Below are 21309 nucleotides of genomic sequence, written 5' to 3' on the forward strand. Positions count from 1 at the left end.
CTACAAATGCAGAGAAGTTTTCTAAGAAGCTTGTCAGAACTATTGGTTTTCTGGAGTTGAAAGCACCCCATAAGCCACAACGCCAGCCTTCCTGAACAGGTGGGGATACCGTGAGGGTGGTGGTGGGGGTGGCCTGGGGCACGTGGGTCCTTCCTGCTCGCCAAGTTCTGGAACATGGGACACCTAGGTGCCCAGAGAGACCCTTATGCTCAAGCCAGCGTCTACCTAGCCAGGTGCCCCCTCGCTAATTGTTACTGAGTGTGTTGGACCCTCTTAGATACAGGGGCCAAGCGGGACAAAGACAGGACCCAGGCTCAGGAGGCAGATGGCGAGCAGAGGGACACTCAATAAAGGTCAAGATGCAGGCCGAGCTGAGCTGAGGGCGTGAAGGAAACAAGCAGGGAGGGGTCACGCAGCATGTGGAGGTGGCCCTACGGCAGGAGGGTCAGAGGCGGCCCAGGCTGTCCCAGGCCACCACACCCAACTCTGATGAAACTCACGTTCCACCCCAGATGGGGCAGAAAGAAGCAAACGGCCAGCGTCGTGCATTGCAGGACCAACAATTTTATTTATTTATTTATTTATTTATTTATTTATTTATTTATTTAGAGATGGAGTCTTGCTCTGCCACCCAGGCTGGAGTGCAGTGGCATGATCTTGACTCACTGCAACCTCCACCTCCCAGGTTCAACCAATTCTCAGGCGTCGGCCTCCTGAGTAGCTGGGACTACAGGCACTTGTCACTATGCCTGGCTAGTTTTTGTATTTTTAGTAAAGACAGGGTTTTGCCATTTTCACCAGGTTGGTCTTGAACCCCTGACCTCAGGTGATCTACCTGCCTTAGCCTCCCAAAGTGCTAGGATGACAGGCATGAGCCACCGCGCCTGGCCCTGTGACAAGCCTTTTAAATGCTTATTGTAGACACAAGAAACAGGGGAGCCTGGCTCCATTTTGTAAAAGACGGATGATTTTTCTAAACTACACCACAAGCATGACCTGTTGACCTGGGAGAAGGGACTTTTAAGACCTGTTTCTGTACCTAACTGGAAACTTCACAAACGTAGTAGCTGAACCTGAAAGCCAGGGATCTGCACAGCCTGCAAAACAGACACGTCCTTCAGAGAATGGCTGCAAGGAAAGGTCAGTACTGGGCCATGGGACCCGCTGCAGAGGGCGGGAGCAGGGAGAGGTTCTGAAACACTTGACACGCGGGCAGGGAATGCTGAGCGCTCCGCGTTTTCATTCCACCCCCTCCCCTCTGTGTTCCTTTCTGCCATTTGCTTCCAACACGTGAACATGTAAAAAGCCTGACAGGTAAAACCCAAAGCCTAACTAGCTGCTGCCCTTGAACACAGCGAATAAAACGGGGCTGCTGCCCGTGAACACACCAAATAAAACGGGGGTCTGAACCTCTTCATGTCAAATAAAGCGTAGGGTCCGAACCTCTTCCCCAGGAGGGCCACGGTTGCAGCTGGGTGATGCCAGGCGGGGAGGACACTGGAAGAGGAGAAAACCAGGAGTGCAGGAGGGGGTGGGAGACTTGGAGGCCACAGAGAGGAGGCCTGAGGACAGGAGGGACGGAGGCAGGGACAGATGCCGAGGGCTGGAGGGGCCGCCGGGTCTTCTGTGGGAGGCAGCAGGGGCTCCTATGTCCCTCCGTTTGATGCCGCCGGGAGCCTTCCCAGGGAGGTAGTGTCTCTGCCTCCCTGCACGTCCCTGGGACTTTCTGTGGACTGTGGCATAGAGAGCCTTTGGCATCCTGAGCTAAGCCTCGGTGAATCCCTTCTGCATTCCTACAATGCTCATTAAAAGTTTGACCTTAGATGCTTCGTCTGCTGATGCAGAAAAGATGAAAACAAGAGCTTTGTGAAAGAATACCTTGAGGCCAGAATTGCCTTTCAATTCCACTTAGTCTCTGTTTTGACCTAGTTAAAAACAAGAAAAAAAAAAAATCTTCCTCTAATGTGAACCACATACTCTGTACAAACCAAGGGTGAAAACGAAAAGTGATCCTGTCATCCAGCTGCAAGTGTTCATAGTGAAAAAAGGAAGACAATTTATAAACATTTATTTCTCTCTTCTTATTCTTTCAAATCTTATCCGTACACTAGGACCCACAGACAAATTCCTTTAGTTTCCCTATTTCCTGCCTGTGAAATAAAATCTGGGTTTGTGAGGATGCAGAAACCTTTTCCACCAGAAAGTTTAATGCAATCGACAGGAAGGGACAGCCCTGCACAAGCATCTTTGAAAATGCCAGACGTCAATCCAGCTGAGTCCTAGGACAGAAACAGCCCGAGGAGGTTGCACACAGCTCCTGATATTCAGCTGCATAGATCTTTCCACAAGCAGTCCAGCGGTGACCACTGGGGGACAGTAAGGAGGGGAGAGAAGTCACCGAGCTGCATCCCCCAAAGAGGGGGTTTCACTGGGAGGTGGATGTGGGGATGCGGGGAGCTTGCTACTGCAAGAAGGTACCCTTGTGAACGAGCGCCATGAAAGCCATGGCTGCTCCCTGCAGACATTCTCCCATCCTCCGGGCAGTGCTTCCCAACGTCCGCACGATAACGCTCTGGGTTCAATTTCCGAGGATGTGTCATCTGAGTGGACACGAGAGGGGGCCGGTCGCCTCGGGGCAGGGAAGTCCAGGACTGGGTGGCCGGCTGCAGAACAACAGGACTAGACTGTCTGGAATGACCCCATGGCACGGAACTCAGACTGACAGACACAATCAGACCAACCAGCTGGTTCGAAACAAAAAAAAACCAGGCGGAGGAAGACAGGACATACAGGAGAAACCTCGGCCTGAACGAGATGAAGAGGCTCATCAGCAGCTGCCAGGTGGGCCCCTTCTCTGGCTCCTGATTCAAATAAAAGCCAACAAGAGACAGCGAGCCCGCAGGGGAGTGTGACCACTGACCAGGCTGATATAATGCAGGTGGTTATGTTTCAAAAGAAAGCATCCTCATCGTTCCGTGTGGATCTTTTGGAGATCAACACATGCATATTTACGGTTGTATCTGTCTGTCGTGTGGGATTGGTTGCAGTGTAGCCTGGGTGGGAGGGCGTGAGTGCAGATGGAATGAGGTCACTCTCGGAGGGATGGTTTTTGAACGGGGCTGACGGTGTGCGGGTTCATTGTGTCTCACTTCACCTTTGTGGACGATTGGTATTCCCTGCGCCTAGACCATGGAATAGCTGTTGGAGGCAGAGAGAAGCGTGTTCCTGGGAAGAAGTGGGTGGGAGAAGCTCCTGGGAGAAGGTAGGTCCAAGGGGCACAGGACCTGCGAAGAAGGCGCGGCCGGAGGGGCTGGGGGAGAGTGGCAGGCGTTGGAGGCAGGTGACCCTGGGGCAAAACGTGGAGGCTCTGACAGTGTCCTGAAGTGCTCACTCAGGGAACACTGACTATCCACCCCAGGCACAGACAAAAACAAGAGAGCTGTGCGTCTGTGACAATGAGGAGGCAGATCAGAGTGAACCCCGATTCTTTATACCAGGCTTCTCTAAACAAGCAGACACAACTTTTACATTTGGATATGATTAGGGTTTGCCAACGGCAAACAAAATTTATGCCTCTTCCATTGCTATAATAGTTTATGCAACTAGCAATTTGTCTCTGAATAAATCTGCCCGCAAAGGCAATTTGGTTAGCATTTCCTTTCAAAACAGAGCTACTGAGATGAGGACATTGCACCTGATGGTGATGGTGCCGCTGGAAGGATCTGCCACCACGACTCCCAGAAAGAATCATGGCTGCTGGTCCCCCCGTCGCATTACTTGACTGCCTGTTGGCTCAGCCAGCAATGGCCCATTACTCCATGAAGGCGTCTCTAACCCGATGCGTGGCCCACAGCCACTGCTCTAGGCAAGCAAGAGTGATTTGTGAGTTGGGACACACATGTTATGTTTTTTTAACAGCGCTATCGACTGACGGAAGTCACTGAGCGGCATCCTCAGAAGTAGCGTGTGCCTCCCAGAGGGCTTCTCTAGTAAACTCAGGCATGACACGATTCAGAGACAGAGAGTGAAATCACATAAAACAGGGAATCCTGCAATATGCCAGCTCCAGGGATCTACCTTAATTTGTTTTTGCCTTTGCTAGATTCATTTAATCCACACCCCAGAGACACAGAGGCCTTTTCCATAATCAGGCTTTTTGTGGTGGGGGATGCTTAGAGAGGCTGTGGCCAGGTGCAGAGAGTGAACTCACGAATGTCGCAGGCCCATTTCCATTAGGCCGGTCGATCAGCTCTCACATGGAAAACATCCACATGGGCTAGTCTGTGTTTGCTGTGGTTGTTAAACCCTCCAGCCCTAGAGGCCTTAAAGAAATGGCACGCTGGGTTTAGAGGGATGGTTCCAAGGAGGAGGCGGGATCTTCAGAGGCCCTCCCAGAGCAGGCCAGACTCACTCATGAGAGTTGCCCATAGATAACGTCTTGCCATCCCTGCAGCCCCGTGCACAAAGCCATAGCGTGCCGTCAACCCTCGAGTCTACCGGCAAATGATGGATAAAGAAGATGCGATACATACACAGGGGACACTATTCAACCTTGGAAAGAAGGAGATCTGCCATTCTCCACAACATGGGTGAGCTGGAAGAAACTGCAAAGCAGGATGAGCCTGGCGCACACAGACAGAGGCCACACGGTCGCTCTCACGGGTGGCATCTCAAACAGCTGAACTCACAGAAGCAGAGAGTGGAACCGTGGTTACCGGAGGGACTGGGGATGGGGAGGAATTGGGAGATGTTGGTCAAAGGACATTTCAGTGAGGAGGGGTCAGCTCAAGAGACCTGTTGGCCAGCACGGTAGCTGCAGTTAGCAACCATGTACTGAATACTTGGAAATCACCCAGAGTGGATTTTAAGTGTTCCCCCCAAAAAACTTACGTATGTAAGGTAATGCGCGTGTTAACAGCTCAGTGGAGCTCTCCCAGAACATACCCGTATCTCAGAACATCCTGTCGCACACCCTAAATGTGTATGCAGTTGTTATCTGTCAATTAAAAATGGAATAACCACAATACCACCTGCTATGCCGAGACGGCCTCCACAGGGCCGTGCGCCTGCTTACCTGGAGGTAGTGGCACGGCCTCAGGGCGGGCTTGGCGTCCTGGTGCAGCAGCGGCTTGTCCAGGTTCAGCGAGCTCTTGCGGTAGGCCTCCTTGGCCTGGCTGACCGTCAGCGTGGACCAGGAGCTACGCTTCAGGTACTTGGCGTCGGGCGTCAACGCCAACCCCTCGCAGGCTGAGCACTTGACGTCGTTGTTGCTCTTGGAGGTCTTGAGGGACAGGTCCCCGAAGGGGCTCTGCAGCGCGTCGGGGTAGCAGTGGGCCACGGGGCCCAGGTGGTGCCGGTTGAGCACGCTGGGCGTCCGGTAGGTGCTGTCGCTGTCCAGGTTGTCGTCCGAACTCCACCAGCTGCTCATGCCGGGCCGGGGCTTGGCCTCCGGCTTGCGCTCCTTGCTCTTGCTCCTCTTGCTGTGCTTGGCATGGTGGGCGTGATGGTGGTCGTCTGCCCGGCCGTCCGCCTTGGTGCCGTTGGCGTTGCTCTTGGCGGAGCCCTCCAGCGAGTGCGACTTGGTGAAGAGCTTCTGCACGGAGTGTACCAGGTGGCGGATCCGCCCGGGGCTCTCGCTGCGCTGCTCGGCGGCCGCGGACGTCCTCTGGTACTGCAGCGTGTGGAAGCCGTCCCGGTGCAGCGGCAGCTGCTTCTCGAACTGGTCCAGCAGGTTGGCCGGGATGCGGTTGATCTTGGCGGCCGTGTGGGCCATGGCGCAGTCATCGCGCGTGTCGTAGTGCGAGCTGTAGTGCATCCGCGGGAACGTGCTGCTGGACACGTGGTCGCCCAGCACCACCGGCATCATCACGCACTCCGAGTGCACCGAGCTGCGCGGTGAGCAGCGGTGGCGCCCCCCGGGGCAGCTGTCGGCGGGGCTCAGCAGGTAGGGCGGCCGCGCGTCGGGCCCGTGGTGCAGGTGCTCGCAGTCCTCGGGGGGCGCCAGACCGCACGTGTGCCCGGAACACAGCGGCGGCTGCGTCCGACTTCCCGAAAGGCCCTTCATGCTCCTGGGCGCGGGCGAGTAGCGCTCCTCATTGAAGTGCTGCGTGGGCGACCATGAGTACTGCGGGTCTGCGGGGAAACAGAAACGGCATTCAACACCTGGAAGCGCGGCGGAAACCCTCAGGTGCGGGAAGGGGCACATGTGACCCCCACTGTGGACTGTTTCTTCAGCAATCAGTGTCCGTGCCTGGCCTGGGCACGCGAGAGGGCAGGTTTGTGGGTTGTTTTTTTTTTTTTTTCGGAGACAGAGTCTCGCTCTGTCGCCCAGGCTGGAGTGCAGTGGCGCGATCCCGGCTCACTGCAAGCTCCGCTTCCCGGGTTCAAGCAATTCTCCTGCCTCAGCCTCCCAGGTAGCTGGGACTACAGGCACCCGCCACCATGCCCGGCTAATTTTCTTTTTGTTTTTTGAGACGGAGTCTCGCCCTGTCACCCAGTCTGCAATGCACGATCTTGGCTCACTGAAACCTCTGCCTACGGGGTTCAAGCAATTCTGCCTCAGCCTCCTGAGTAGTTGGAATTACAGGCATGTGCCACCACACCCAGCTAATTTTGTATTTTTAGTAGAGACGAGGTTTCGCCATGTTGGTCAGGCTAGTTTCAAAGTCCTGACCACAGGTGATCCACCGGCCTCAGCCTCCCAAAGTGCTGGGATTACAGGTGTGAGCCACGGCACCCGGCCAGGCAGTTGTTTTTATATCGCAAAGTGTGAGGAGTGGAAAGGCAACACTGATGTTCCCATATGGTTAATGACCAAGATTTAGCATCTAGTAGATTCAACAGGTCTCTTGACAGCCGGATTTTGTGGTATTAAAGGAAATTAACAATTTGGGGGAAAACCATAACTGTATTTCACTTAGATTTCAGTTTTGTGGTACAGCTTAAGAAGTTTTAAAAATAGCATCTGGTACTTGATGGGTGATATTATCTATAAGCTCATGTATCACATACACACGTATTAATCGTGAAATCGTTTGTTCAGTCCACACCCTTACAGGCTAGTGAGGATGGGAGGGGCTTTCTCGAAGCCCATCTGTGTGTCGGCAGCTGTGCCTCCTTCCCCAGAGGCCAGGCTGTGTCCCCTCCTGCCTGACTCCTCCCAGAGGCCAGGCTGCGTCCCCTCCCGCCCGATTCCTCCCTGTGCCCTCCTGCAGCCTGCAATGAGCTTTCCCTGAATGCCTGGAGGAGTGAGGCCATAGCTACAACACAGCACAGCCTGTCTTATGGCCTCTGAGCCACCGAGGGGCAGGTCGCTTGCTCTCTCCTCTCTCCCTGGGAAGGCAGCTGGGCGCTGGGGTGACCTGCAGAGAAGGAGGATCTGCCAGCTCCACCGCCTGTTGCTCCCCTGGTCTCTGCACCCACACCTTCCTCCTCCTGGTGGGCCCCCCTCAACCCCACACCTGCCTCTTCCATCCCAGGCCCCTCCCTCCCCAGACCCTCCTCCTTGTCACCAGGACCATCACGATGGCCTCTTCCTCTGTCCCCCTCTCCCCCTGCCTCCACCCATACACAGCTGTGAGGCTACTCCCCTCAAATGCACCCCAGCCCATCCACCAACTTTTAGGGGAGCCCTGTCTTCTCGACCTGTCACCCAGGGCCACATCTAGGACAGCGAGCTTCCTGAGGGCACAGCTGCCTGCCTTTTGACAGCCACACGCCACCCCAGAGCAGTGCCAGGCCCAGAACAGATGTCCATGCTCTGTGATGACCAGAGGAGTTGCCGAGCCTCCCTCTGCACCACGGTCCACACGTCCCTGTGAGTCTGCTGGGCCTTAAGCACACCCGGCTGCCATCATTTGTAGATGTCGCTGGCTGGGTTCTACCGCCTCTGCTTCCAGGCCTGGAATGCATCCCCTGCATTCACTCCAAGACCCGGCTCCACACCACTTGGCCTTGCTGTGTGCTGTCCTCGAGGCCAAAGACCCAGACAGGGCCAAGAAGTGGCCTCCTCGAGGGCTGAGAGTGGCCATCTCCTCAGGAAGGGAACTATCCCCCACACATTTGTCCATCACCTTCTTCCCCTGGGCCACCTCCATGCCTCGGATCCCGGAACGGATTCCTGCCTGCCAGCTCCCCCATCACCATGAGCGTCTCTCCCACTTGCTCCTCTCTCGCCACCACCCTCTGCAGCATGAGATGCACCCCTGCCTGCAGTCTTGGGGTGAGTCCGTCACACCCTGCACTTGGAGAGCCGCCCACTCTGACTCCCTGAGCAACATGGACGCCAGGGAAAGCAAGCGGAGTGATGGGGAGTGAGAGTTTTCCCATCTGGTCCAACCCCAACCCTCCAGGTAACCAAGGCAAAAACAAACAAACAACAACAAAAAATCCCCTGCTGAGAATGTTCACCAAGTGATTAGTCCTAGGAATGGCCTCAAAATGTCCCCGATTTCAGGATCCAGGGCTGCCAGCTGTCTGGGCCAGCATGGCCATGGAAACATGGGATAAGGAAGATTTCATGGGTCCCTGGGAAGTCAGGGACCAGCTTCTCACACCCAGGTGTGAACGCAGAAGGGAACATAAAGATTTCCCGAGGGATCTCCAGAGACTGACAGCAAGGTGTGGGGCTGTTTCTCCCACTGAGGCCAGCAAAGGGATCGCTTCTGCATCTTCTCACAGTAAACAGTCTCCAGTTCAAGGACAAACAGATCCTTTAACTTCAAAGTGAGCCTCTCACTGTGCTATATTTCAGGTGCTTACGCTGTCTCACAGGAGCACCTACGCTGTAACGGTCGGTGGCGCCTTCCTTTCTCAAATAGTCAAATTATAACGAGAGCACTTTAATGTATTAGGGGAATATTTAGATATTATTTTAATATAATTAAAAGCAAGTTTTCAAATCAAATTCAATACTCAACTGCTAAATAGCAAAACCACGTGCTGCAATCCAGAATTTACAGCAGCAGAAAGTTGTCATCCTATTATCTCCTGCTTTGTTTTTCCATTAACATGTAATTTAATACAATTACTTCCTTCATATTAAAAAGCGAGTCCATTACTGCCCGATTCACGTATCCTATTTCTGCCTAATGTTTAGCCTAGAAGCTATGTTATGAATGTGGCTCCATAAAAGAATGGCATAAAAGATAAAATTTAACCAAAACGAATTAAATTTGATTATGCCACATGTTGATACCACATTCTCATTTCCACTGTACAAGACTGGATTTCCTGATGGATACATGGAAATATGTACTTTAAAATATTATCACAATAATTACAATGGCAGCATGCTGTAAACAATGGCAACACTAGAATGTGTAATGAGCACTGTGCTAGGTCTCTGGGTTTTTTAGGTGTGCACAATGTGTAATAAATACTTAGGGGCTGGTAATTTCTTTTTGTGAAAATGAGGTCGCAAACACAAAATGCGGAAAGCATCTTAGTTTCCTAATTTCCAGCTCTTCACGACATCATTTTTGTCACTGAGAGAAAACAGCAATTACAGTCATTATTCATGAACGTAGAACCATCTCCCCAAATTCAGAATAGAATGTAAATGCATGTCTTACTATTGCACTTATGGGGCGGCTGGCCTAAAAACGTGAAGAACGCAGTGAATGTTTACAGGGTGCATGTCGTGCTGGTGAGGCTCTTCCCTGGAAGTCCCCTCCAACCGTCTGACCGCCTTTACGGAGCAGCGCTTACCCTGTTGCAGGCTGAGGAAACTGAGGATGGATGGGCAGCATTCCCACATCTTACACTTGGCCGTTGATGGATGGGATGGCAGTGTTTGGAGCCGTACTTTCCTACTGTCTTGTCCAAACCCAGCGAGTAGTTCCACACTGGGCTGACCTGAGCCAGCCAGATGCCTGCACACCTCGGTGACAAATGCAGCCCAGGGCTTTGGGGAAATCATGCAGCTTACCCAGGGCAGCCACCAGAGTGAGAGCAGAGAGGAAGACGCCGTGCACAGGGGTCCTCCCCAGCCCTCCCCTGACCACAGGCAATGAGGGGCCCTTCCCACCAGGAATGCCAGTTCCTCCTCCCTGCCTGAAGCTCATCTGACCCAGCCTTATCTGCCTGCATTTTCTTCTGCTTAGGAAAGGGATGGGGAGTCCCTCAGTATGTATCTCTCCTGCGCTCCACCCTAAAAAGAACTGCCCTGCTGGAAGTGGAAGCCCGCTGAACTTAAAGCAAAAGCCAACCAAACCAAACCAAACAGAACAGCAGAAGCTTTATAAAGTGGACCATGGAGCGAGTTACTAAATAAAAACTGATATACTCTACCATGGTGTATTTTTCACAAACTAGTTAAACGTAAGCAACGTTTCCTCAGAAACTGTAATTGGAGTTGCTGAAGACGGTGAGACAGCCCTGGTGGTGCTGGAATCATGCTGACTGTCTCGGCCATCCTGGTCTTTCCGTCCACTCTGCTGTCCCTTCTTCTGTCCCCCAAGTGACACTTGCTCATCTTGCCTCTCTTAAAGACCCCCAGGCCCTGGAGCCCACCCTGCCATTGGTCAAAACATTGGTCAAACACAAGTGCAAACAGAGGCCAAGGATCCTAGTAAGAAACACAGATTGAACCTATTCCTGTATTTACTGTATGATGGTATGAAAGGCATAGTCCACCATATGGCAAAAGGAGCCTATCTGAAGCCCCATTTTTTAAAAACTTCCTTAAAATTTTCAGAAAAAGTATAAGATTTGAATGCTGACAGCTGTTAAGCATTGTTGACAGAAATTATGACAATCTAGATAAATGGGAAGACATCTCATATTCATGGATTGGAAGGCTTAATCCAATGGTTAAGACAGAAAGAATCCCCAAATTAATCTACAGATTCTACACAATCCCTATCAAATCCCAGTTGGTTACTGCTTAGAAATTCAAAAGCTGATCTTAAAATTCACATAAACGGGAAAGGAAAACTATAGCCAAAGCGAGCAGAAGGAAAAAAAGAATGAAGATCAGCACAGAGATAAATAAAATAAAGAAACAATAGAGAATCAACAAGCCAACATTTTGTTTTTAAAAAATATCAACAAAACTGACAGACCTTTACCTAGACTAAAACTCAAAATGTGAGAAAACTCAAATTATTAAAATCAGAACTAAAAGTGAGGGATTGCTACTGACTTTTAAAAAATAAAAAGGATTATAAGAGAATATTACAAAAATTACCTGATAAAAAATTAGATAACCTAGATGAAATGAATAAATAAAAAAAACACCAATTACTTCAAGAAGAAACAGAAAATCCCAACAAACCAACAGCAAGCACAGATTGAATCAACAATTGAAAAACTCCTGATAAAGAAAAGTCCAGGACCAGATACTGTCACAGGTGAATTCTATCAATATTTTAAAAAGAATTAACACCAATCCCTCTCAAAGTCTCCCAGGACTACAATAGGCAGGAATGCTTCCAAGCCCATTCTATGCTAATTCTATCAGGGACAGAATTACCCTGCTAGCAAAGCCAGATAAAGACAAGAAAACTATAGATAAATATCCCTTATAAATAGAGATGCAAAAAGCCTAAAAAATAGGCCAGGTATGGTGGCTCATGCCTGTAATCTCAGCACTTCGGGAGGCTGAGATGGGTGAATCACAAGGTCAAGAAATCGAGACCATCCTGGCCAACATGGTGAAACCCCATCTCTACTAAAAATACAAAAATAAGCTGGGCATGGTGGTGTGTGTCTGTAGTCCCAGCTACTCAGGAGGCTGAGGCAGGAGAATCGCTTGAACCCGGGAGGTGGAGGTTGCAATGAGCCAATATTACACCACTGCACTCCAGCCTGGCGACAAAAGCGAGACTCTCTCAAAAAAAAAACAAAAACAAAAACAAAAAAACTCAAAAATACTAGCAAATCAAATATAGCAGCATATGAGGAGAATTATATACCGTGACTACGAAGAATTTACCCCAGCAATGCAAGGGTGGTTCAACATAGGAAAATCAATCAATGTAATAAATCACTTTAATAGAACAGAGGGGAAAAGGCCACACACTCAACACAGTTGATACAGAAAAGACATTTGACAAAGTGCAACACTATTTCATGATAAAAACACTCAGAGAACTAGGACTAGAGGGAACTTCCCCAACATGATAATGTGCATTTATGGGAAACCCACAGCTAACAACATACTCAATGGTGAAGGGGTGAAAGCTCTCCCTGTGAGAAGAGAACAAGACAAGGATGCCCACTTTCATTGCTGCACAGCAAAGGAGCAGGTTACAAGAGCAAAATAAAAAATCAATTGTATTTCTATACATTAGCAATGAGAAACCCAAAAATGAAATTAGAAAAGCAATTCCACTTAAAATAACATCTAAAAGAATAAAATCCCTGGGACCGCCTAACCAAGGAGGTAAAAGAGGGCCAGATACAGTCACTCACACCCGTAATCCCAGCACTTCGGGATGCTGAGATGGGGGAATCACTTCAGCCCAGGAGTTTGAGACCAGCCTGGACAACACGGCAAACCCTGTCTTAAAAAAAAAATACAAAAATTAGCCAGGCATAGTGGTAAGCACATGTCGTCCCAGTTACTTGGGAGGCTAATGTGGGAGGATTGCTTGAGTCTGGGAGTTCAAGGCTGTAGTGAGCCGAGCTTGCATTACTGCACTCCAGCCTGAATCTCAGAGTGAGACTTTGTCGCTTAAAAGAAAAAAAAAAAAAAAAAGCACGTGAAAGATTCGTACACTGAAAACTAGAAAACATCGCTGCTGAAAGAAATTAAGCAAGACTTACATAAATGAAAAGACATCCTATGTTCATGGACTGGCAGACTTAAAAATGTTAAGATGAGGTAGGTCCTACCCCAAGTGACCTACAGATTCCCTGAAATTCCTGTCAAAACCTCAGATGGCTTTTTTTGCAGAAGTGCAAAAGCCAATCCTCAAATTCATATAGAAATGCAACAGGTCCTGAGAAGCGAAAACAATCTGAGAGAGAAGAACCAGGTTGGAACACTCACACTTACGGATCCCAAGAGTCACAAAGCGATAGTAATCAAAAGGGTGGGGCCCCACACAAGGATGCACACATGGACCCATGGAACTGAACTGGAGTCCAGACATGCACCTGCACATGTGATACTTTTGATAACGGAGACAAGGTCACCCAGAGGGGACAGAATAGTCTCTCCTACAAATAATGCTAGGATAACCCAATTTCTACACACCAGACAATGAACTTAACCCCCCATCTTATAAAATCTGCAAAAATGAACTCAAAGTGGCTTAAAGACAGAAAAGGGGTGAAACTATAAAGCTATTTGAAGGAAACATAGATCCATTTCTTTGTGATTGTGAATCAGCCAATGGTTTCTTAGACATATCACCAAAGCACAGGAAAAAATATAGATAAAATGAACTTCCTAAAATTAAAAACATTTATGCTTTAAAAGATGCCATCAAGAAAATGCAAAGGCCGTCCACAGAATGGGAAACTTTTTTTTTTTTTTTTTGAGATGGAGTCTCGCACCCAGGCTGGAGTGCAGTGGCGTGATCTCGGCTCACTGCAGGCTCTGCACCCCCGGAGTTCACGCCATTCTCCTCGCTCAGCCTCCTGTGTAGCTGGGACTACAGGCGCCCGCCACCTCGCCCAGCTAATTTTTTGTATTTTTAGTAGAGACGGGGTTTCACCATGTTAGCCAGAATGCTCTCGATCTCCTGACCTTGTGATCCGCCCGCCTCAGCCTCCCAAAGTGCTGGGATTACAGGCAAGAGCCACCGCGCCAGTGAAACATTTTTGTAAATCACGTATTTGAGAAGGAACTTGAATCTAGAATATATAAATCTGACAACTCCAATATAATAAGACAAATAATCCAAATAAAAATGGGCATAGGAGCTGAATACTTCTCCAAAGAAGATGGCCTAACGGTAAAAGAGCACACAGAAAGGCGTTCAGCATCATTCCCCAGTAGAGAAATGAAATCAAAACCACAGTGCGGTACCACTCAAGCCCCCTGCGGTGGACAGAGGGAAAAGGACACAGTTCCAAAGCTTGATGAAGATGCAGAGAAACTGGAACCTCGCACACTGCTGGGGAAGGGAGCACAGGCTGGCGAGTCCTCTAAAGGCTAAATACAGTCACCAAATGCCCCAGTGAGTTCACTTCGAGGTGCACATCCAAGAGAAATGAAAACACATCCAGGCAAAAGCCTGTGTAAGAATGCTTACAGCGACATCATCCATAGTCGCCAAAAAGTGGAGACGACCTCAATGCCGCCCGACGGATGAATGGACAAACATGGGGACTGCACCAGACGACAGAAATGTTTTCAGCAATTAAAACCAATTAAGCCTAGAAACGTGCTGCATCAGGTAAGGGCCTTCAAAACCTTATGCCAAGGGAAAGAAGCCAGTCACAAACGACCACCAACGTACGATTTCACTCGTATGAAGTGTCCAGAACAGGCAGATCTCGAAACGGAAAACAGATTGTTGATTCCCAGCGTCAGGGTGGGTGAGAGGGCAGGTGGCGGCTAAGGCACAGGGTTGCTTTTTCGGGTGAAGCTGTTTTAAATTGATTAGAGTGATGGTTGCACATACCTGTAAATCTACTGAACGCCACCAAATTGTACCTCCTAAAGCGTGACTTGTATGCTGTGTGACTTATATCCCCATAAAGCTCGAATAAAATAAATACACACATGTGATGGAGGAAGACATACAGAGAAACTCAAAATCAAATATAGACACACTTCACTTAAAATTTTTCTTTACTTGCTTTAGAACTCAGTAAAAGATCTGTTTTGTAAAATTTAGGAAAGCAGTTATGTTTATTTTTTGCTTCTAAATCTCCTCCTTCTCCACAGAACAAGAATGTGGCTGAAGCTGTTTCCTGTGTTGCTCTGATCACCATATGGCTCAGAGAAACACCTGAGGCTCTTAAATCAATAATCGAAGGTCCTGTGACAGTCACATGCATCTTTTTTCTTTGCCCTTCAATCTCACTTAACGTTCCTTGACCACGATTGTGGATTCAGTGGACATTCCATCATTCCATTGTACACGTTTCTGTTCTCACTTCAGTTCCTCAGGAAACGAAGCAAGGTATAAATTCGTAAGTCTGTTAACTGACCCGACAATGTGAGTTTGACTTACACACCAATGGCTGATGGTTACTTAGTCCCCCACCCAGATAACTGCTGAGGAAAGCTTAAGGGAAATCCTTAGATCCCATCTGGGTGAGCTGGCAGAGGGTCCGGAACCCAGTGGGCTCTGCTGGTTCCCACTCATGAGATCCAAGATTTGGTCCTGGGACAGCTCCGTGAGATCTTGCATTTCCTTATCTGTTTGAGGTTTGCCTTTATTTCCCCGTAGTTCAAAGGGCTTTAAACCAAGGCTATACCTCAGCATCACCCAGGAAGTGTGTAAAGGACAAATTTCTGGACATCATCACAGGCACAGTAAGACCATACCTCTGGGGTGCAGCTCAGGATATTTACTGATACCAGTAAATATCAGCAGCTACCAGGTTTATGCTCTGCGTTGTCTTACATTAATTTTTATGTTTGATATTGTGTCTCCCAACCAGCCTCGTTAATCTGAGTCATGCTGTATACTTAGTAGAATTTCTTAAACTACCAACAGAGGTCTCAATGAATGTTTTATAATGGAATGAATAAATAAATGGATTAAACAAATAAATGGATTAAACGTAAAGAAGAAGTGTGCATTAGGGGCTCAGTGGAGATAAGAATTTGGGTGAATCTCTCCCCTAGGTTAGTTGGCAAAGTTTACATCCTCCGCAAATTTCCAAGGCTGGAATTGCTCTGAAGCACACATGGTTAGTATTTTCAAGTACTCTGATGCTCTTGAGAGGAGGGGCTCTGTAGAAAATCCTGGGCTCTGTAGAAAATCCTGTGCTGACTACCAAACTGTGGATCCTTGGGCCGAATTTTGCGGAAACAAAATTCGATTCTGCCGCTGTGCTCACAGGCGCTTCTTTGTACTTTTTTATTTAAATGTTTTTGTAAGAAGAATTCTACTGTTTCTAAAATCTTAGCCCCAAATAGATGAGACCTGGATGTCTGTATAGTTTCCAACCATTTTCAAAGGTAGAACTGTATTATCCAGAAATGGTTGTATGGTTGCCATATTTCATATTTCCAGAAAGTACAGGCAGCTTCTGAGAGGAAGCACTGCCGGTCACGGCCACCCCCGCTGGGCTCTGGCCGCACTGATGCCCCCTCCGTGGGGTGAGACACCAGCGTGCGTCCAGCTCCCGGCAGCTCCCTGGAGTGGTCTGCAAGGCAGCAGAGCTGTGCAGCTGCACCCGACTCCAGCGCCCAGCCTGGGAGGAAGTTTGCTACATTATGGTCACTAGGTGGGTGTTTTTGATTTTTTTTTTCTCATGAGGTCATAGAATTACAGAATTGGAGAGGTTTTAGATAGATCTTCTGTAGTATGAGTTTTGAAAGTGTTTTCCTGCCTTCCTTTCTCTCTCTTTCATTAATGACTCAGCCCAGCCATTCAAACAAAATTTACAAAGCACCTGCTGCAAACAAGGTACCGTGGTAGACAGCGAGTGAAACAGCCCCTGCTCCAAAGCCTTCAGGTGGGAGGTGGTACTAGCAATAAACAGATAAACAGGCGAATGTCAGACAGTGATGAACGCTCTAAAAAACACGGGGCAAGGGGCGGATCATCCCATGTTTCAGGCCTTTACCCGCTGGGACAGGTGTGGTGGGGAGAGCTTGAGTGGGACAGAGACCTAAGGAAGTAGGACAGATCTCTGAGGGTCCTGGGTGGACGGTTCCAGGCTCTGAGTTGGTGCCTGTGGTGGCACTGCCAGGCAGGAGGCCCTGTCTGGGTCCTGAAGGGTGGGGCCGGCAATCACAGGACTTTGCTGGGCTTCTGAGTCTGGAGGCCATAGGAGCAGAGAAGAGATGGGAAGCCACTGACACTCGAAGGGGTCTCCCTGGCTGCTGAGGACGGACTGAGGGGCCTCGGGAGCACAGGAAGAAGGCAGGGAAGGGAGGCCCCACAAGGACAGGCCGTGGTGTTAATGGCACAACTGTGTCCCACCTGCCGTCTCTGAGGCGAGTCACACGTCCACACAAAAGGTCTTCTATATCCAGCACAGCTAGACATGCAAAGCGATGCAGTGTGCGCAGGTCTTGCTGTCGGCATCCTCCAGACAGGAAAGTGGGGCCTGGAGAGGGAGAAGGTGGCTCCTTCACAGCTCCCGGTGAGGGCGCAGGACCCTGGCAAAGCTCAATGCACCCCAGTCCACTCCGTGTCCCGCTTCTGGCTCCAGGCACAAGTTAAATTCTCACTCAGCTCGTGGGGATGGGCTTGTTATCTCCCAGTGCACCGAGATTAGAGCCGTCCATCATGGGAACAGTCGCCAGTGTTTTAATGGTTTGGCTAATTGTGTCACGTGGTAACCTGTTTTCCTCTTCGGAGTCCTCACCCAGATGGACTTGACAACTTGTCTGTGGGTTGAATCTCAATGTGGAAGGCATCTGACCAACAGCAGTGATTATGCCCCAGGGAATATGTGCTGCCTGAGCTCTCTCAGAGTCTGTTGGTGGACATGCTGTTAGTTATGAAAACAAACGAAAAAAGGTGAGTGACAGGCCAGATGCCGTGGCTCATACCTGGAATCCCAGCACTTTAGGAGGCTGAGGCAGGCGGATCACTTGAGATTGGGAGTTCAAGATCAGCCCGGCCAACAGGGTGAAACCCCATCTCTACTAAAAATACAAAAATTAGCCAGGCATGGTGGTGTGCACCTGTAATCCCAGCTACTCAGGAAGCTGAGGCATGAGAATCACTTAAGCCTGGGAGGTGGAGGTTGCAGTGAGTGGAGATCGCACCACCGCACTCCAGCCTAGGCAAAAGCAAGACTCTGTCTCAAAAAAAAAATTAAAAAATAAAAAAGATGAGTGACAGCTGTCATGACATGCGGGGCTCTGCCTCAGGGTGGGGATCTGAGGGCGCTGTGCTGATGGATTCACACACATGTCTACCCAGGGCGTGACTCTCTGGAGTTCTGAGTGGCTGTGGCCACACTGCGGGGAGGGTTGCACCCTGGGGCTTTGCCTCTGATAAGAGAGGTTGGAATGACAATGGTAAAATCCAATTCCTAGAAAAGAGGGCCAGGGCATGCTAGACACTCTGAACAGAAAACAAGCGGTGAGCATGGGAGCGAGGGAGGAGGGACGGAGACACAAGCCCCTCCCTATCTGTTCTGTACCTGCACAAAATGCGGCCTACACGGAGCAGCTTTCATCTTTTTCACAAAATGGTTATCTTATCATGCAGCCTGAGCCCTGAGCCTTAAATAAATCAGCCCGGGGATCTAAGAGGAATTTAATATGCTCTTCATTTCCTCTCCATTCAATTCTGCTTAGGCGCTCAGGGAATTCTGTGTTTGTGGAAAGAACATGTTTTAAAATGTGCACAGCCTTTTGGGGGCATAATGAAATGGGGGGAACGGACAGCCTGGAGGTCAAGGGAGTACTGCAGGTGAGAAATAACTTTTGAACACACTACAGAGATTTTAATTAGTTAAGAAGTATTTTTGAGTGGATGTAGATAGTGATAAAAAGAAGAGAAAATTGAGAATGAATGAGAGAGAAAACAGGAAGGAAAAGGAAGAAAAGGCAGGGAATGCAGGTAGGACTAAGGCCATGGTGCATGGGACATGAGTGCATCAGCAGCCCGGAGCCCTGCAGATGCCCCATGCCAGCTTCTCCTCCTCAAATGCAGGCACTCTGCCTGAGGCTATAGCTGCCCTCACCATGGACAGCAGCTCTCTGTTCCCCTGGCAGGGTCCTCCTCTCATTCACCTCTTTACTTACAGCCACTCCATTTATCTTTAAGACCCATTGTAAGAGCTTTCTTCTCCTATGAGCATCTTCCTAAACTCTCCCACCTAAATTTAGTTCTCTTTTCTCTGAACATTAGAATTTTATCTCCATTTTTCCTATGACATTTACTCCATCCATGCATCCATTTATCCTTCCTTCTTTCCTTCCTTCCACCCATCCTTTCATCCATCCATCCATCCTTCCATCTATCCTTCCATCCTTACACCCATGAAGCCACAGGCATCATGAGTTCCAGGCTCCACAGGAGATGTTGGGGACAGAGACATGAGCAGGACTCTCCCTGTCCTACAGAAGCAAGGTCTGGTGTTCAAAGTCTAATAGGAGAAACGGGTGAGTAAGCCAATCCTTGGAATGGGGTTTTTCCTGCAGACAAAGAGAGGTACACAGGGTACAGCTGAGAGACTGGGGCAGGGTGGTGGTGGCAGGCATGGGAGAATCAAGGAAGTCTTTGGCAGACATCGTTTGGAACTCAAGGAGAGGTAATCATTTTCATGACACAAAAACTGTCATGGCCTCCCCATTTTCCTGCCTTGTTCACCTCCACCCCAACACACACTCACACACACACATAGGCATACACAACTATGTGCACACGTGTAACCACACATGCATGATTATGCACATGCATAAACTTGCACGCACATGCAAACATACAGATACACAGGCCTTTGTACACACATATGCATGCATGCACACCCATTAGGTCGTAAGCTCCAGGAGAACACAGAGGCTTGACAGCCAGGCTGTAGAGCTGCACTGGTCCATCACATATCAGTGATGCCACCATGGGAGATTTCCTGACTCCTTCTCCTAGGTGTGAAGGGCCCGTAATCATTGTGCCTGCCTTGGAGGGTCGTGGTGAGCATTAAATGAGCCAACACAGGTAAACATCCTAGACCATGCCAGGCCTGCAGCAAGCAGATCACATGTTAGCCACTGTGAGCACTGACTGCCCTCATGTCTCCTCCTGGGCCTGGCCAGCACCTACAGGGAGAAATTTGTTCAATGGTGTTGAAGTGAAATATTTGAATGGAAATAAAGAGGTGGGAAAACGTGGGAGAGAAGTGGCAGAAAAGGAATGGGATGCTTTGGGCAAAAGGGAGAGGAAATGAATATGAGACCAAACGCAGGTTCAGATTCAGACTCTGCTGACTGCACCTGAGGACAGGGCTGCTCTTGACATCTTTCTCTAGAGAGCCCTCGGGGACAGTCAGGACGCAGGGCTGGCCCCGTGGGAATTTATACCACACTTTAGTAGAAGCGCAAAGTCCATCATGCCAGGCTCAAAATGCTTCCGGATCAAGGCAGTGCTCTGGTTTACAGAATGGAAAAAGGAAGATCTTTTATTTCACTTGAAAATTCAGAATTTTAATGCACCTGCCTCTGTACGGCTAATCTGACCCCATGGATGTTAGATAATCCTTTTTTGGGAATGAATAAGATATTGGTTCTTGGGTATGAAATGAGAGGCAGTTTTCATGGTCGTCAGCATGGTGCTGCTTTCATGTGATTCTGCTAACAATCCCAGGAAGTCATCAGTCACTACCTATGACTGGCAGATGGCAATATTACTGCTCCAAGAAGGTGACTTTCCCAAGTTCAAATGGCTTGTAGGTGCGCAAGTTTCAGCCAGAACCACGGTGCCCTAGCTTCTGTCTCTTCCACTCCATCAACCAACAGCTCTCCTGAATACTGACGGTGCCCCCACCTGCCGCAGGTGCTTGTCCTGCTACACCGAGTTGACTGTCACAAAAGGTTTAATTCCTTTAATGGAGAAACTGGGGCTAATGCTACTCACGTGTCATGACCCTTACATTATAGCAGACACAACAGAGTCTCAGGTTGAGCCTCGGAGAGGATGGCAACGTGTCTGCCACTCAAGGGATGGAAGAGCAGTGCTTGTGGTGCTTGTGCTGGCTGACCACCAACACCATCCATCCACAGCACCGTCCACGCCCTAGTCATCCAGGCTTGGGCCCTGAGAGCCGGCACAGGGCAGCCAATTGTCTGTCTTCAATGCCCTGCAAGTCTCTGGCACACAGTGATGCTCAACATTGTCCTAAGTGGAGACACGTGAGAATTCTGCTCAGAACTCACCTCCTTTTGCAACACCATGGCTATTGTACCAAGGCGGACGAAAACAACACTGCCTGATAAAACCACATCAAGAAATAGCACACGAAGTATGCCTTAAAAATAACTCCACATTCGCCATTTTTGGTAAAACCAAATCCATCACACATCTTACCAGCAATGCAACAGTTCACAACGACGTGTGTGCCAGGCATGCCCATCTGACCGCTTGAACACGTGTGTGCCAGACACGCCCATCTGACAGCATGAACAACATGTGCTAGACACGCCCACCCAACCGCGTGGTGAACAACACACGTGTTGCCACACTCACCCCCGTAACATCCTGCCCACCTGGCCATCGTTCC

At 49.4% G+C, this 21309-nt stretch overlaps 1 protein-coding gene across 2 annotated transcripts in view; it reads right to left on the reverse strand.

Moving 5' to 3' along the window:
• The window catches only part of DLGAP2 (DLG associated protein 2), a 921880-nt gene that overhangs the window by 138054 nt on the left and 762517 nt on the right, over positions 1-21309 (reverse strand). For both annotated transcript variants that reach the window (XM_030812421.1, XM_003271382.4), the window contains one exon: positions 5075-6132. In XM_030812421.1, coding sequence (XP_030668281.1) covers positions 5075-6132 — 1058 coding nt within the window. The remainder of the gene's footprint in view (positions 1-5074; positions 6133-21309) is intronic.

Source organism: Nomascus leucogenys, chromosome 4 (genome assembly GCF_006542625.1).
Source record: "Nomascus leucogenys isolate Asia chromosome 4, Asia_NLE_v1, whole genome shotgun sequence".
NCBI classification, from domain to species: Eukaryota; Metazoa; Chordata; class Mammalia; order Primates; family Hylobatidae; genus Nomascus; species Nomascus leucogenys.